Source organism: Balaenoptera acutorostrata, chromosome 9 (genome assembly GCF_949987535.1).
Source record: "Balaenoptera acutorostrata chromosome 9, mBalAcu1.1, whole genome shotgun sequence".
Taxonomy (NCBI): domain Eukaryota; kingdom Metazoa; phylum Chordata; class Mammalia; order Artiodactyla; family Balaenopteridae; genus Balaenoptera; species Balaenoptera acutorostrata.
In genome coordinates, this window is record NC_080072.1 from 1,759,468 (window position 1) to 1,774,594 (window position 15,127).

The 15,127-nt window shown below is 63.0% G+C and overlaps 1 protein-coding gene across 4 annotated transcripts; it reads right to left on the reverse strand.

Annotated features, from left to right (window-relative positions):
• Positions 1-2,189: 2,189 nt before the first annotated feature.
• On the reverse strand, positions 2,190-11,715 carry IGF2 (insulin like growth factor 2). 4 transcript variants are annotated; one of them, XM_007171162.3, is made up of 5 exons: positions 11,643-11,715; positions 10,949-11,113; positions 6,016-6,178; positions 3,863-4,011; positions 2,190-3,344 (listed from the first exon to the last, which is right to left on the reverse strand). In XM_007171162.3, exons 2-5 carry the CDS (start codon positions 11,108-11,110, stop codon positions 3,105-3,107), a joined length of 714 nt encoding a protein of 237 aa, XP_007171224.1. In that variant the 5' UTR covers positions 11,111-11,113; positions 11,643-11,715; the 3' UTR covers positions 2,190-3,104. The 4 variants fall into 4 exon arrangements, with proteins under 4 accessions (XP_007171224.1, XP_057409807.1, XP_057409805.1 ...); XM_057553824.1 differs by having other exon boundaries at positions 3,863-4,019; positions 6,015-6,178; XM_057553822.1 differs by lacking the exons at positions 10,949-11,113; positions 11,643-11,715 and adding an exon at positions 9,058-10,024 and having other exon boundaries at positions 3,863-4,019; positions 6,015-6,178.
• Positions 11,716-15,127: the final 3,412 nt, after the last annotated feature.

Consider the following 15,127-nt stretch of genomic DNA (forward strand, 5'->3'; position numbering starts at 1 on the left):
GCATGTTAGGGGCAAGTGGAGGCGAACGCGGCCGCGGGATAGACCAGGCGGCAGGTGACACTCGGTGTTCTGCGCGTGGGGGTCCTCAGATGGCGGCGTAGAGACCCAAGAGGGGGTCCCGCTGAAGACAGCTGGGGGGACTCGGGGAAGAGACACGATGGAGGGCCACAACCAGGGCGTGGAGGTCAGAAGGGGCCCGGGTCGGGATGGCGCTGACCCACAGAGAGCTGCTCACTGGGGGACACAGAGGAGCCTCGGCAGACGCCCCCGGAGCCCCCACCCGATCGAGGCAAACGGAACCCTGGGTGGGTGGCATCTGGCTGAGTGGGCAGGTAATTTGGGGTGCCTCGAAGACAATTTGGATCTCAGGCCAATCTGTCTGGCTTCTCTGATTAAGACAATTTGGCTCTTTGGGCTTCTGTCCAATGGTCCAAATGGCCCACTCCCTGGGCGCTTGCCGGGGGACCCTCTGTGCCTTGGGTGGGCTGGCACGGACCGCCCCCTGGGTCGTGCCAGCCCCGTCACTGGGGCCCAGAAGCTTCGGGCCTCTAGATTGCTAGTCGGGCTGCCGTGCAGGGGGGCCGCACTGGGGGCAGAGGTGGGGGTGAGGTAAACCTCCCAGCCGCCCGGGTCCCTGCCGCAGCCCTAGGCGCTGAGATGGTGGCTGGGTCGGTACCGCCAGACCCAAGGGCCTCGGGGCCCAAGCGACCCCAGCTGTCGGACACACTCGCAGCTCTCCTGCTCTGCGGGGCTCGTGCCCTCCAGACCTCTCCTACTGCCTGGCATCACCCCACCTGGTCACCAGGAAGCCCCGCGGAGCTCCGAGCTTCCTGGGGCCAAGACGGGGCACTGAGGAGGCGGGCAAGCTGTCACCGAGGGGTGCGGGGAGGGCTCCCCAGGTGCGCGGAAGGCGGCCACCTGCTCCCGCCCGATGGAGCCCCTGGCTCACGCATCTGTAGCCCCTTCCCCCCCGGCCGGCTGGGCCAGCCGGGGGCCCCACCTTGGTGGCCTCCGAGCACCTTCCTGACACCTGAAGAGTCGCCTCCCTGACCCCTCCTCCGCCCCTCAGGACCCCCGGAGACCAGCCACCGTCCCCGGGGGCCAGGCCAGGCAGCGGCCGTCTCCATTCCCCTCTGACTTCTCGGGGGGCACAGTGGCCAGCACCCCCGCGGAGGCTCCACTCTCCACTCAACCCAAGCGACAGGGACAGGCAAAAATCAAACCAAGGGTGATAAATGGCGGAGGGCAGGACGGCGGCGGGTGCCGCGCAGGTGACGGGTGGTTGGCTTCATGCGTTCCTTGTCCTTGGTCACTGCCCCCCTGTTACACGGGGAGGGGACTAAGTTTAATTTGGTACATGAGCGCATAAAAAGCTAAGGAGGGATCAAAAAAAAAAAAAAAAAAAAAGGAAAAAAAGCCCCAGGAGAAGCCAATTAAAGGGGGGAAATAGATCAATTGGCGTCAATTTGGGTTCCTGATTCGATCTGTAATTCTGCACGTCTCCTCGTCAATCCTTCCTCCTGACCGTTTTGTCCAAACCCTTGCTGGACCACTTCCTACCCCAGAGCATCCCCCCCCCCAGCCCCCACTGCCCCCCCACCCACCCCACCAACCTCCAGACTTCCCACACTCCCCATCACCCTTGCCAGCCTCCAGGGGGCCCTCGTTTCTGACAGGCTCCCCCAGGAGGCTGGCAAAGATGACCCCTAGGTGTGCTGGGGGGGGTCCCCAGATCTCGCAGGAGCACACCTAGGGGGTCAGGCGACGTGGCAGGGCATGTCTTGCTCGGCCACAGCCATCTCCAGTCCGGCCAAACCCGTTCCTCGCTCGGCACGATAGTAGGTGCGTGGATGCCAGTGGGGTCAGGGGGCATCGGGACTCTCGCTGCAGGTGCCGTGGGGTCAGGACGGGTGCCGAGAAGGAGGGGGGATCGTCCTCATCTCGGAAAGGTGGAACCACCCGCGCCTGAGCCTGGGACACACACCCTCCCACCCCAGGGTGCATCCCAGGGGACCGGAGGGGAGCACAGGACGTGAAAACCTCACTGCAGGGCAGCTTAGAGAAGAATTTGGGATGGAATGCGGTCTCATCTGCACAATGCTGGGTTTGGGTATCCCACGTATCTGGGTCTGTGTGCGTGTGTGTGTATGGATGCGCGTGAGGGTTGTGGATGTGTGTGAGCTTGTGTGGATGCGTGTGAGCTTGTGCGGATGCGTGTGTGTGAGGGTGCGTGTGTGCGAGGGAGTGTGTGTGCGTGTGTGTGTGTGCCCATGCAGGGTTGCGTGTGGGTGCGTGTGCTTTCAAAGGTGAGGATTCAGACGTAAGATTTTGGAGTATGTGGGCGTTGATGCCAATTAAGTTTTATCTGCGCGAATTCGGGTTTTCTGTTCCGTGCACTGCTCCTCGGGTCTTGCTGGGCCCCCCCACAGCTCCATAGCGGTCTCAGTGATGGAAACGAGGGGGAGGAACAGGTTTGGGTCTTTGGTGTCACACTGCCAGAGCCCAGCGAGGGTTTGGTGAAGGAGGGAGATGGCTGGCGAGCAGTGACAAGCCTACCTGCAAATTTGGTGCCTTCCTTTCTCTTGGATGGTCAGCTCACAGCCAATTGAAGTCCAGGTCCGAAAGGAACGAGAAGGAAGGGTGGGGGCCAAATTCTTTTATTTTGCCAATTGTTTTGAAGCCAATTTATTTTTAGTATTTTTTTTCAGCTAATTGATTTTTTTTTTTTAGGGTTTTCTGGAAAGCTAGTTAGCTTTTCCGGTGTTGCTAAGAAGCCAATTCATTTCAAGGGGGCCGACACGTTTGTGATTGCAATTTTGGTTGTGTAACTTGGGGGTAATTTGGGGGTGACAATTTGGAAGAGAGAGCTAAAGCCAATTGGTTTTGTACATTTTTAAAGATTTTGTTGTGATTCCCTCAGCCCGATGGAGGGGGCCGAGGAGAGACCAGCCTGACGTGGGGAGGTTGGGGCACGGGGGCCAGGTCGGGGGAGCCCGCAGACAGGACGGTACAGGGGTTTCCGAGGTGGGACCTGATGGAAAGGTCCTGGTCAAGAGGAGGTCACGAGTGGATGGTACCACTTTGCAGAATCACGACAATTTGGCTCACTTCCGATGGCCGGACGCCTCAAGAGAGGCGCCCCCGTGGGCGGCGGGGTCCTGGGTGGGCAGGGCGATCAGGGGACGGTGACGCTTGGCCTCTCTGAACACCTCCAGCTCCTTGGCGAGCGTGCGACCCCGGCGGGCTCGCAGGAGGGCAGGCAGGCCCCTGCGCAGGCGTTGGGCGGACTGCTTCCAGGTGTCATATTGGAAGAATTTGCCCACGGGGTATCTGGGGAAGTTGTCCTGAGAGGGGAAGGGCCGGTCAAGGGGTGCCTGGCCCCCAGCCCCTGGCCCCAAGCCACCCAGACCCCGGGGGGACATCTGGACAACCTGCTGGGGGCCGTCCCTAAACCTTCCATCGTGCCTGACGTGTGACAGGTCAGTAACTCCCCCAGCTTCTGGCCAACGCCACCACGGTGGGGGCACGTGGCAAACATGTAAAGGACTCCCTAGCCGCGCTTCCAGCTAAGGAGCTGCCACGCCCTGGTCCCCTGGCTTAGAGGTAACAGCCTCGACGGGCTCCACAGAGACCGGAGGGTCCCGGAGACCCCGGTTTCCCTCACAGGGGCCGGGCCGTCCATGGGCCCAGAGCTGGGGGGCCGCCCACGGGCCCAGAGCTGGGGGCCGTCCACGGGCCCAGAGCTGGGGGCCGTCCACGGGCCCAGAGCTGGGGGCCATCCACGGGCCCAGAGCTGGGGGGCCGCCCACGGGCCCAGAGCTGGGGGGCCGTCCACGGGCCCGAGTTGGGGGGGCCGCCTTACCGGAAGCACGGTCGGAGGGGTCGACACGTCCCTCTCGGACTTGGCGGGGGTGGCGCAGTAGGTCTCCAGCAGGGCCAGGTCGCAGCTGCGGAAGCAGCACTCTTCCACGATGCCACGGCTGCGGCGGTTCACGCGGCTTGCCGGCCTGCCTGGAAGTCCCACAGGAGGAAGGAAAGAGCACGTCAGCACCAGTGCCCCAGGGGGCTCCCCAGGGTTCCTCCAGCCAGCCCCCCAACCCCTGCCCTTGGGACAGGATGCCGGTCACCTTGCAGGGACGGCCAGCCTCGGCCTGGAGGGGAGGAAGAAAGCGAGAGGGGGGCGCGCAGGGGCCCCAGAAAGGAGAGAAGGGACAGCGGGTGAGCGCGCTCCAGGACCAGCCCCCTGGCCTCTCGGTGCCTCCCTCGTCGTATGTAAAGTGGGCACGGCCTCCTGGTCCACCACCAGGGGCTGTTTGGAAAATGCACGGGGCCCAGCCCCACATCCTGGGATCCCAGGGTCCTGACCCAAAGGCCGACTGGGACCCAAGTGCCGTCCCCGAACCAACCAGGAGCCTGGGTGCCTGCGGCCCTAGAGACGCCGCCGCGACAGGTAGGAATGGGAGGAAGAAGGAGAAGACGGGAGGAGAGGAGTGAGGACCTGCAAAAACCACGCCCTCCTTTCTTCCCGTCCTCCCCCTCCCCTCCGCGCACAGGCTCCACACTCAGCTGCAAGGAATCCGCCATCGCTGGGGGGAGGGAGGGGAGCCCCTAGTAAGGGGTCCAGGTGCAGGGTCGAAAGGGCTGGGGGCTCAGCCCAGCCCTCCTTCCAGGGAAACCTGGTGCCAGGGGGCCACTCCCCGGGCAAGGGCCAGCCAGCACCAGACCGTACAGTGCCATCTCCTGCCCCCAAACGTGGCAGGAGAGAGAGGCCACAGGAGAAGCCAGGGCAGGCAGGGGCCTCAGAAGCGTCAAGAAGCAGGAATGCTTTTTAAAGAGAAGCTTTGACATGCCAAGATGGGCATTTACGGCCCATTTCAGAGGGTGGGTAAGTAAAGGCTGCAGAAGAAGATGCCTTGTGGTGGGTGACAGGCTGGTTACGACGAGCCTTACGGCCATTGCCTGCTTGCCCCGGCCATGTCCCCACCCACACCCAGCCCTGAGCGGTGTCTGGCTGAGCCCAGGGGGAGCACACACTCCCTCCCCGCTTGAGGGTCAAGAAACTGCCCCCCAGTTTCTCCTGTCATCCAGATGGACACTCTCCGGAACTCCCCTGACCCGTCCTCCAGTTAAAGAAACTGAGGCCCAGATTGCTGGGAAGCGAGGGCAAGAGCCCACACCCCGAAGGAGAGGTCACCTCCAACGGGGGACCCGCCCTGCCACACCGGGCACAGGGGCAAGGGAAAGCGGAGGTCTCCATGTGCCCAGCCAGCTCCCACAGGTCGGGAATCAGAGAGGAGGGCGAGGAACAGCCAGAGCACTCGGGCCAACAGGCGGGCACCCTGCATTGTGCCCTGCCCCTCGGGTGCGGATCCCACCCAGCCCTGGGGGCCCCGGCGGTCCCCTCCTGTGGATGGAGCCCAGCGTCCCCCAGCACGTGGGGCATGCACACTCACGCCACCAGCAACATGTGCTTTTATTCTTACTGGTTTTCAACCCATTTGATTCCATTTGAAATCTAACCATCCATGGGTATCTGCCCGTTGCCAAGATGTGGGCAAAACGTGCGGGGAAACCAGTGCCCGCAGCCCTGCCCGTGGGCAGGTCAGGGAGAAGCAGGAGGGAAAGGGCTGCCTCCCTGCGGGGAAGCCCGGCCTCCAGCCCACTCTGCACCCCACCCGCACCTGCCACTTAAGGTCTGGTCCCCCTGTAGATACCACCGTCCACTCTCCCTCCCACCTTGAGTCATGTTGCAAGAAATCAGGGAGTGCGGGCACCGCCCAGGCACACTGTAAGTGCCTAATAAATGTGGACTGCAAGGGCGTGACCGCGCTCTCAAAGCCTCAGAGCAAGGGCCCCGGGCTCATTCACCTCCGAGGGGCCTCCCTGGGCCCGACCCCCCGGCCAGGTATCCTGAAGGACCTGCACAGGTGTCTGGCACGCGGTAAGGAGGACGCCAGCATCTATCGAGCACCAGCTGTGTACACCCCTCCGCCCTTGCCCCGCTGAGCTACTTACTGAAGTAGAAGCCGCGGTCCCCGCAGACAAACTGGAGGGTGTCCACCAGCTCCCCGCCGCACAGAGTCTCACTGGGGCGGTAAGCAGCATAGCAGCACGAGGCGAAGGCCAAGAAGGCGAGCAGCACCAGCATCGACTTTCCCACTCGGATCCCCATTGGTGTCTGCGGGTGGAGACGAGAGGCGTGAGCCCGCCGCCCTGCCACGGCCAGGTCCAGGCCTCTGCCACTGCCCGCCAGCCAGGGTGTCCCGAAGTGCTGGCCCCGCCAGGGGATGAGGGCCTGCTCCCTTTGGGGACACTAAGCCCAGCCATCTCCTAATTTAAAGTCCAGTTACAGTTTTAAAGCATGGCTTTCTCCTTAATCTTAATTGTTTTAACTACAGAAGAGCAGGCGCGTTCACTGCTGAGGCAGGCGGGATGCAGAACTGCCCCGCGCCAAGGGCTGTGTGTGGAGCACATCTTTGAGGGGCACCAAGTGCAATTTCACGTGGGGATCGCTGCCCCCATCGTTACTACTGCAGGGGCCCAGCCACACCCAGTGCTGCAGGGGCCAGTGCTGGACACTGGACCTGGCCTCCATCCTATGATGTCATGGGGGCGGGGCCGGCACAGGGCAGTGGCCACTCCTCGGGCCTCCCAGCGCCAGCCAAGATGGCAGACGGCCCCACCCCAGCACAGAACATGTGCATCCCAGAGGACCAGCTAAGCAAGGGTGCCAGGAGGACCAGCCTCCCTCCCAAAGCAACAGGGGGCTTCTGCTGGGCCAGCACCACCCTTCCCCTTCCCGCACTGCCTTTCCCGCCCTCTCAGTCTGCGGCTGAGCAAAGCCTGGGTCAAGGGTCCGACGGTCAGCACGGCAGTGCCAGCCACGCTCCCAGGAGCCTCCTTCTCCTACATCACTTAGTCCCTCGACTCCAGTCTGCCCCGGGCACCCCAAACACACATAAAAGCCAAAAGCCTCCTTTCCAGGCCTCGCATCACACTACCCAGGGCCAGGGACCTCAAAGTCCCTCGAGGACCACCAGACCCTCTCCCCATTTGGGGTACCAAACCCTATCCCAGGAGCTGGAGAGAACAGGCCAGGCCACCTGGAGGCCAGACCCTAGCTCCCTCAGGGTACCATCTAGAAGGAGAGGCACGTCCCAAGACACACCCCTTCGCAAGGCTGTGTGGCTGCAGACCTGGGCAAGGGTTAACCAGGTCCCCTGAGGAGTCGGGGGGCTTGAAAGGGACCTTGACTCCTCTTTAGACACAGCAAGCCACCCCCGCCCCTCCAAAAGGGGGAAGCCCCCCAGGCAGGCAGCCCCAGCCTGCCCTCTGCAGGCCCAGGTACGAGCCCCCTCTGGGGGGACAGTCACGGCCGGGTGCTCCTGAGCCCCGTGGCACCCGCAGGCTACCCTAGTAAGGGCCTGGGTGGAGCTGCCCACATGTGTCCCTCTTAGGCTGTGCACCCAGTGAGCACAGAGGTGCCGAGCAGCGCGCCCCTCGCCAGCCTGGAGCAAGGCTGCTGCATGCTGGGCCCAGGGGAATTTTGATGCAATAAATCGTGTAGGAAATGAGGGACTGAGGAGGAAGCAGTCTCGCTCAAGCTCCTGACGAGCAGGGCCAGCTCCACGGAAGGTCGAAAGCGCCGCCTCGCTCAGCCCACCTCCTCCTCCCTGCACCAGACCCCAGCCTGTCTCCCGCCACCCCAGGGCCGCCCCCCCCACCTCCGAACTCTAAGAACAAATTTGGCCAGCTAGGGAGTCGGTGCCGTCCGAGCGGCAGCTCCATCCTTCTGCAAGCCCAGCCACTTAGTGTGGGGGCCAGTGCAGGGCACCAGCAGACAGCAGAAGACCAGACGAGAGGCATGCAGCTGTGCGGGCCAGGTGAGCAAGCGGGCAGAGGAGGGAGGGCAAGGGTGAGAGGGCAGAGGCAGAGAGGAGGGACGAAGGGCCTGAGTGAGAGGCAGCGGGCAGGGGCCAAGGGGCTGAGGCCGGAGGCGCTCAGCAGCCGGCAGGCCGGAGCGGGAGGGCAGCGAGGTCCTCGCTCAACAGCCCTGGTTACCTGCAGCTGGACAGGAGGCTCGCTGGGGCTGGAGGAGGAGGAGGATGAGGAGGAGGAGGATGAGGAGGAGGAGGAGGAGGCTGGAAGGCTGCCTCGGAGGAGAAGCTAATGTCCAGTTTGCAGGCTGGTCAGTGCCTCAGCTTTTATGTCTGAGACGGCTCCTCCCAGCCCCGGCTCCACCCTACCCCCACCCCTCTCCCTGCTGACCACTCCCCCCGCCCCCTTTGCTCCCGCCCCCTCCCTCCTTCCAGCCATTCCCTTCTCTGTGGCACCCCCAGCCGCCTTCCCCACCATCTCTTAGCAAAGAATGGGGGCTGGGGGGGCTCATCCTGCACCCCCAGCCCATCTTGGCACCGGGAAATGGGGGGGGGGGTGCAGGGAGGGGGGCTGCTTTCCACCTCCTTGTATGGAAACTTCCATCTGCCCACTGGGGCAGGGGCAGTTACCCTCTCTGGGTTGTCCACTCCTGCCCTTTTGAGCCCTGCACCAGACCCTCTCTCCAGATTCCTGGCTGGCAATGTTGGGGACAGAGAAAGGGAGGCTATAGAGGGGTGCGCTGCGAATGCGGTGTCTGGCAATACTCTTTTGCCAACTCAGCCCCCCTCGCTCCATCCTGGCCCCGCCCACCCAGTTTTCCTCTCTCGGTCTTGCTGGCACTGAGTCAACATACCAGGGTGGGTTTCTGAGATTTGCGCCCGTCCTCGTTGCACTGCCCCCCGCCCCCGCCCCCGCGGCACAAATCACAAACTTTCAGCAACACCCCCGGCACCCGCAAAACGACCAGGAAGTCGCCTTGCAGACAGCTCACACCTCCCTTGGCACTTCCCAAGTCCCCCCCCCCCGCCCCCCCAACCCCTCGCCCCCTCCTCCGCGGCACAGGGCAGAGCGCGGGGTTTGCGACGCGGAACGTGACCGACAGCCCCCCACCCCGTCTGCCCCGGGCCCAGCCGCCCCGCCCGGCCCGGCCCGGCCCGGCCCGGCCCGCACGCAGCTTACCTGGAAGCCGGCGCAGGGGCCGCCCACCTCCCTGCTGCGTATTGCAAACCGAACAGCGGGCGTTGGCCCTCCTGCCGGGCACTCCTCTGCCAGCGCCGCTCTGGCCGAGTCGCGGGGGCCGAATGTGCGACGGGGCAGAACGGGGGGATGGCTTTTTTGGGGGGGTGGGAAACTCGTCTGATTGTTTGGGGAGGACGGGCTGTCTGCGGGCTGGGGCGGGCCAGATGTTGTACTTTTAGGGGGGGAAAGGGTATCGGGAAATGAGGTCAGCTGTTGTATCAAGGATAGAGAGGGGCAGAGATAGTGAGAGAGACAGAGTGAACGTGAAAAGGGGGGGGGCCGAAGAGAGGGCGAGAGAGAGAGAGGACAGCGAGAGACGGGCAGGCGCACAGCGGGAGAGAACAGCGGAGAGAGAAACAGAAAGCGTATAATTAATCCACTTTGGGACGGCGAAGGCGAGAGGGCGGGCGTGGAAGGGGAGGGAGTTGGAGGCAAGGAGCTGGGGGGGGCGGGAGGGAGCAAAGGGAAGGCTGCGGAAGAAGAGAGGGGGCCGGGACCAGAGGCCGGAGAGGGGACGGGGAGCGCAGAGAAGCGAGGAAAGGGCGCAACGTCGGGGGCCGGGGAAGGTGCTGAGGGGGGCGGAGCGAAGGCGTCACCCGGGCCGCGGGCGCCCAGCTCGGTTTGGGCCGACGGAGCCCTCGGCCGTCGCGAGCCCGGGCCTCGGGGGGGCGGCGGTGGCGGCGCCGGGGCCGCTCGGGACGCAGCGAGGAGGGGGAGCGGCCGGGCTGCGCGCCGGGGAGGGCCGGGAGGGAGCGCGGGGGATGACAACGCCGGCGGCCTGCGAGCCGGACTGCCTGCGGGGGGGACCGCCTCCTCGGGCGAAGCGGGACGGGCGTTGAGGTAGATGAGGAGGAGGCGACGGGGGATCCGCAGGCCGGCGGAGCGCGACCCCGCCGACGGCGCCCGAGATGGGAGTCAGCAGCGTGGCGGCGGACGGCGTCGACGCGGGGCCGCCAGCCGGGTGGAGGCGCTGGCGGGCCGAGCGCGGGCGGGCGTGGGCCAGGAGGCGGGGGCGGCCGGAAGGGGGGGCCGGGGGCCGGCCTGGCCTCACGCAGCTCCGCCGGAGAGCAGGCGAACTCTGGGCGCCAACGCCCGGCTCTTATAGCCGCGCCACCCCGCGGCTCGGCGCCCGCTCGGGCCCCGCTGGCCGTGCGCCCGCGCCAATGGGCGCCCGCGGGGCCCTCGCCCCGCCCCCGGACCGCCCTCGCAACTCGAGCCAAGGGCGGGGGGCGGGCTTGGGGTCCCGGGGGGCGGCGGTCGGGGGGGGGGCTGTGGGGTGCGCGGGGGCGAGATTGGATTGGGGGCAGGGATCGGCAGAGTTCGAAAGAAATCCCGAATAGCCATTCTAAAGTGTTTGGGGGCCCCGTCTTAGGTTCCGGGGTGCCAAGGTCCCCGCATTAGTGCACGGGGGACGCGGGGCGACCAGGGTGGGCAGCGTCACATGCCCTAGCGACGGCCGGGTCCCCGCGACCGGCCAGGGGGCTACGCGGCGAGGGTGCCCTGTCGGAAGGCGGGCGCAGGTGGCTCGACACTGGGTCGGGGGTCCCCGAGTGCCGCTGGGATGTGCAGGGGAAGTGGGGAGTCCCTGGGCGCGGGCGGGGCGCGCAGCCGCCACCTGCCCGAGCAGGCGCAGCACCTCGAGCCGCAGCCGGAGCCCGAGCGCCCCCCGGTGCCGCGCGGGAACCGGGGAGTAGCCTCGGCGGCTGCCAGGTGCGGTACGTGGGGAGGGCCGGCCGGGCCAGGACCGAATCTGGGCCAGGCATGGGGCCGGCCCGGGCTGCGCCTGCCGGGAGAGAAACGAGCAGGGCGGGAAACATCGCTCAAATCCTACCTGCAAGACCGGGCTCACCGGGGTGCATCTAAGCAGCTCGCCTTTGGGGCCCACCCAAAATATCCGGATAATAGTTCCCCCGTCCTCAGTGCGTTGGACTTGCGTAGACTCGGGTTCAGCCCCAGGGGCCACCACGATAATTTGGGGGTCTGGGGAAACCATCTCCTGGAGAGTTTGGACGATGTAAGAAGTCGTTGTGATTTTTACCAAGTCAAAAACCACGCACAAGCCCCCGCGCCCCGCCCGCCCCCAGGAGCCTTGGCCGCCAGCGCCCCTCCGAGGGGAAGGGGCCGCCGGCGGCGGAAGCCCGCGCCCGGCTCGCCCCCTCGCTCCGCCATCAATCACGTCGCCCGCGCTCGGCGCGCGCCTCCCGGAGTCCTCCGCCCGGCGGCTGGAGGCGCCGCGCCGCCCGAGCCGGGTGCGCCTCTCCTCCGCGTCCCTCCTACCCTGCGCCCTGCCTGCCCCGCTGGGGGGCCGCCGAGGCGCTTTCCCCACGACCGTGATCTTTGCAGAGAGCAAACGAAAGCGGCGCGGGTTTCAGGGCGCCCGGCCCAGCGAGCGCGGCCGCCGAGGGGCTAGCCCGCCGCAGGCTCCCGCGCCCCGCGCCGGTGTCCCCGGCAGCCGCTCGGGACGGCGGGACGGCGGCGGGTGGGTTTGGGAGCCGGGCCGGGACGCGGGGCGGCGGGGAGCTCACCGCGAGGCTGGAGGCCGGAGGCTGCGTCCGCGGGCGCGCTAGGAGCCGAGGCAGAGAGCGAGCGCTCTGCAACGGGCGGTGGACGCGCTGAAGGTGAGCGAGACCCCGGGGGCAGTCCCCAGTGTCCGGGGGCAACGCCCAGTCCGTTGGAAGACCCGGGGACAATGCCCAAATTTGGGGGAAACTGGGGGCAATGCCCAGTCGTTTTCCTGGACGCGGGAGAAGCACTGCCTACGTCCTGGAGGACACGCTGCCGGGCCAAGTGTGTTTGGGGAACACAAGAGAGATTTTCCAACTCCGAGGAGCTCCGGGGACTTCGTAGGAGACGCAGAGAGGCCCAGAACCAGTGCCCGTGGTACGCGGGATTGGGGAAGCTGCAGAGACTGCGGCGGGGCCGGGAACAATGCCCAAAGGCCGGGAACGCAAGTCAGAGCCGCCTGATTTGCGGGCGAGAGAACGAGTGTCCTGAAGTGGGGACCCAAGGGAGGTTGCGTCGGTGTGGGGAACTTCGATTCATGACTAAATTCGAGACTCCAGAAAAAGAGTCCGAATCTGAGGACCGGGGAGATTTCTCCCTGCAACTGGGGGACAAGGGAGCCGCGTCTAAAATGTGGGGACCCCAGCATCTGGGTCAGCACGCTTGTGGGGGTCCCACTTTGTGGGGAAGTAGGTTTGGGGATGACCCGAGGAAAATGCTCAGCGTGAAACTTGGGAGAACCCCAGAGGCGTACTGTCTAAAACTGGGGGAAGAAAAACAATGGACACATTTTGGGGATCTAGGCAAATCGTCCGTGCGGTGGAGAAGAGTGGAGATTAATTTCCACAACTTAGAAATTCAAGTTAGTGGCCTGGACGCTTGCAGCACCCAAGGAAAGTAACTTGCATAATTGCTGTGGCTTTTGAGAAAATTCTCAATGTCCTTTAGAGAATCAAGAAACACGATCTAAATTCGGGGCAACCTGGGGTGTGATCAGGACATTTGAAGAATGCAGAAAATCAATGTCCTTTTATATGTTAATTTTTACATTGGTTTCAATTAGTTTATTTTTGGTGAACAGGAAAAAAATATTTTTTCCTGGGCACTGCCTGCATTTGGGGAACCCTAGTAAGACGTGGCCCAAGTTTGGGGGATCCATGAAAATTGTTCAGTAGAGATTGGTACCTAAATTTCAGGGAACCTGGTTAGTAGCAAGGAAGCTTGTAGGACGCGGCCTATAATACCTGGGATTTCCAGGACCCGGGGGATATTTTTCGGTATCTGGGCAATTTCACTTTGGGAGGCCTGTGGAAAATTGCCTAAATTTAGGGGGACTCGGGGCAAGGATCATAAAGTCAGGGGACCCGTAAATCAATTTCAAAAAAAGTTCAATTCTTTTGTGGAGGGGGGAAAAAATCTCAGTTTATTTTGGAGGGCTGGCAGACAGTATCTCAATCTGGAGGCCCCAGAAAAATCATTTTTGAATCTGGGAATCCAAAGAAGTTCTTCAAAGTCCTCAGGAGAATTGAGGGTCAGTATCTAAGTTTTAGGGGGAAAGGATTAAGAGTTCCTAAGTGGTGGGGCCTGAAGAATCAGTGCCTGAAGTTGGTTATCTACAGGGGGTTTGCAGTGTCTGGGAGACCCAGAAAATGTCGACTAAATTTGGGGTGACTCAGTGGGTGCCTGGGATGCTTTGGAGCCCAAGAAATCAGTGCCTTTCTGTGACAGAAGTGTAACATTGAATGTGTTTGGGGGGCCTGGAGGGCAATGCCTAATGTTGAGAGCCCAGCGTGTCCAAATAGAGGAAAGGGTCCAGTGTTGGTTGGCCTGGGATTTGGGATCAGTTCTGAGTTTTAGAAAACCTGGATTCTTGTCAGTAAGCTCGTGGGGCCCAGGGAATTTTTTAATATTCAGAATGTTATGAGGCGGAGAAAATATTCAGAATATTTGGTTACTGGGACACTCAAAAGAGCTTGGTATAACAAGATATAGGCTCTGTGAAAGAGTTTGTTTTGTGCGTGGTTTGACCCAGGGGGACCTGGGAGATTTGTGATTTGGGGGAATCTGCCTGTTCCACGATCACAATTGAGCACACCTTGGATAATTGCTCCGTGTGCTTTCGGGGCCTGGGTAACAGTGTCTAAATTTTAAGGAACCTGATTAGTGGCAAGGAAGCTTGGAGATCCCCGAAAATGAATGCCCCATATCTTCATGGCCCACCAAAAAACAAAAAACAAAAAAAAACTGGGGGGGACCAGAAATCAATGCGTTTTGGGGGCCAGAAATCATCCTCTCAATTTTGTGGAACTCAGGAGATCAGAGCGCAGACTGTTTATGATTCAGAAAGGAGATCGGCGTGCTTTGGGTGTAATGCCTAAATTTTGGTGGAGGTATGGGAAGCAGCGTTCAGACTCTGAGGGTCCCGGGGAAATGGCTTAGTGTGTTGCGGAGGTGGGGGGGGGGGTGCCTAGGATTCTTTGTGGAAAATTTGGGGAACCCAGGGTGAGGCCAATACATTTGTGGAACTCAGCAGATAATACCCCGAACTCTGGTGAACCAGGGGAACAGGGCTTCAGTGTGGGGGGCCCAGAACAGGGGTGGTAAGCTTGGGAGCCCCTGTCGTCCAAAATTACGGGGACACAGGAAGAGAGCTCCACTTGTTTGGGAATGATGCCTAAATGCCAGAAAAACACTGTGCACATTCTGGGGAGCCAGGCGAATTGGTCAGCCTGACCACAGGACCCAGGGTTAATGTTTAAATCTTCCTGAATAGGGTTTGCCACTGCGTAACTCTGCAGAACCTGGGGGTGGGGCTGGGGGTATATAAAATTGTGAAGAGCCTGGGAGAAAGCACCCAGTGAGTTTGGGGACCCAGGCCAGTAGTGTAAACCTGGGAAAGCCAGTGGGGGTTATGCGTTTTCAGATCCCCAGAAATTAATGTCCAAAAAACCCCAAAACAAAACAAAACCAAACCCCTTGTGACCTGGAGAAATGTTTAATGTACTGGGGGGACCTGAGCAAGGCTTAAATTTGGAAGAGACCAGAAAATATAATGTCTGCGATCCGGAGGAGCGGGGAAGGTGCTGGGTGGGTTGGGACCCTGGGAATGGAGGGCTGCGTTTGAGAGGTTGAGCTCCGGGGCCCGGGGAAGCACCCGCCGCTGGGGATCCGCCGCCCCCGGGACTCGCGCGGAGCAGTGGCGCCCTCCCCGGGGGACGCGAGCGCGGGTTGCGCGGCGGCGGCGGCGGCGGGACTCCCAGGGGCGCCCTCCGCCCCGGCTGGCACACGCTTCTCCCGCTTTTGCCTCCTCGCCCCTGCGAGCGCTTCCGTGCAGGAGCCCGGCCGGGCGGGCGTCGGGGTGGAAGGGAGAAACCCGAGAGCCGCGGGCGAGCGATGGGGCGCTGCTCCCCCGGCGCTCCCGGGGCTCCGGGCTCCCCGCTCAGCCGCCTGCGAGGAGGCCCGCGGGCTCCCCGCCGCCGCCGCCGCGCCCCACGCGCTCCCGCGCTGC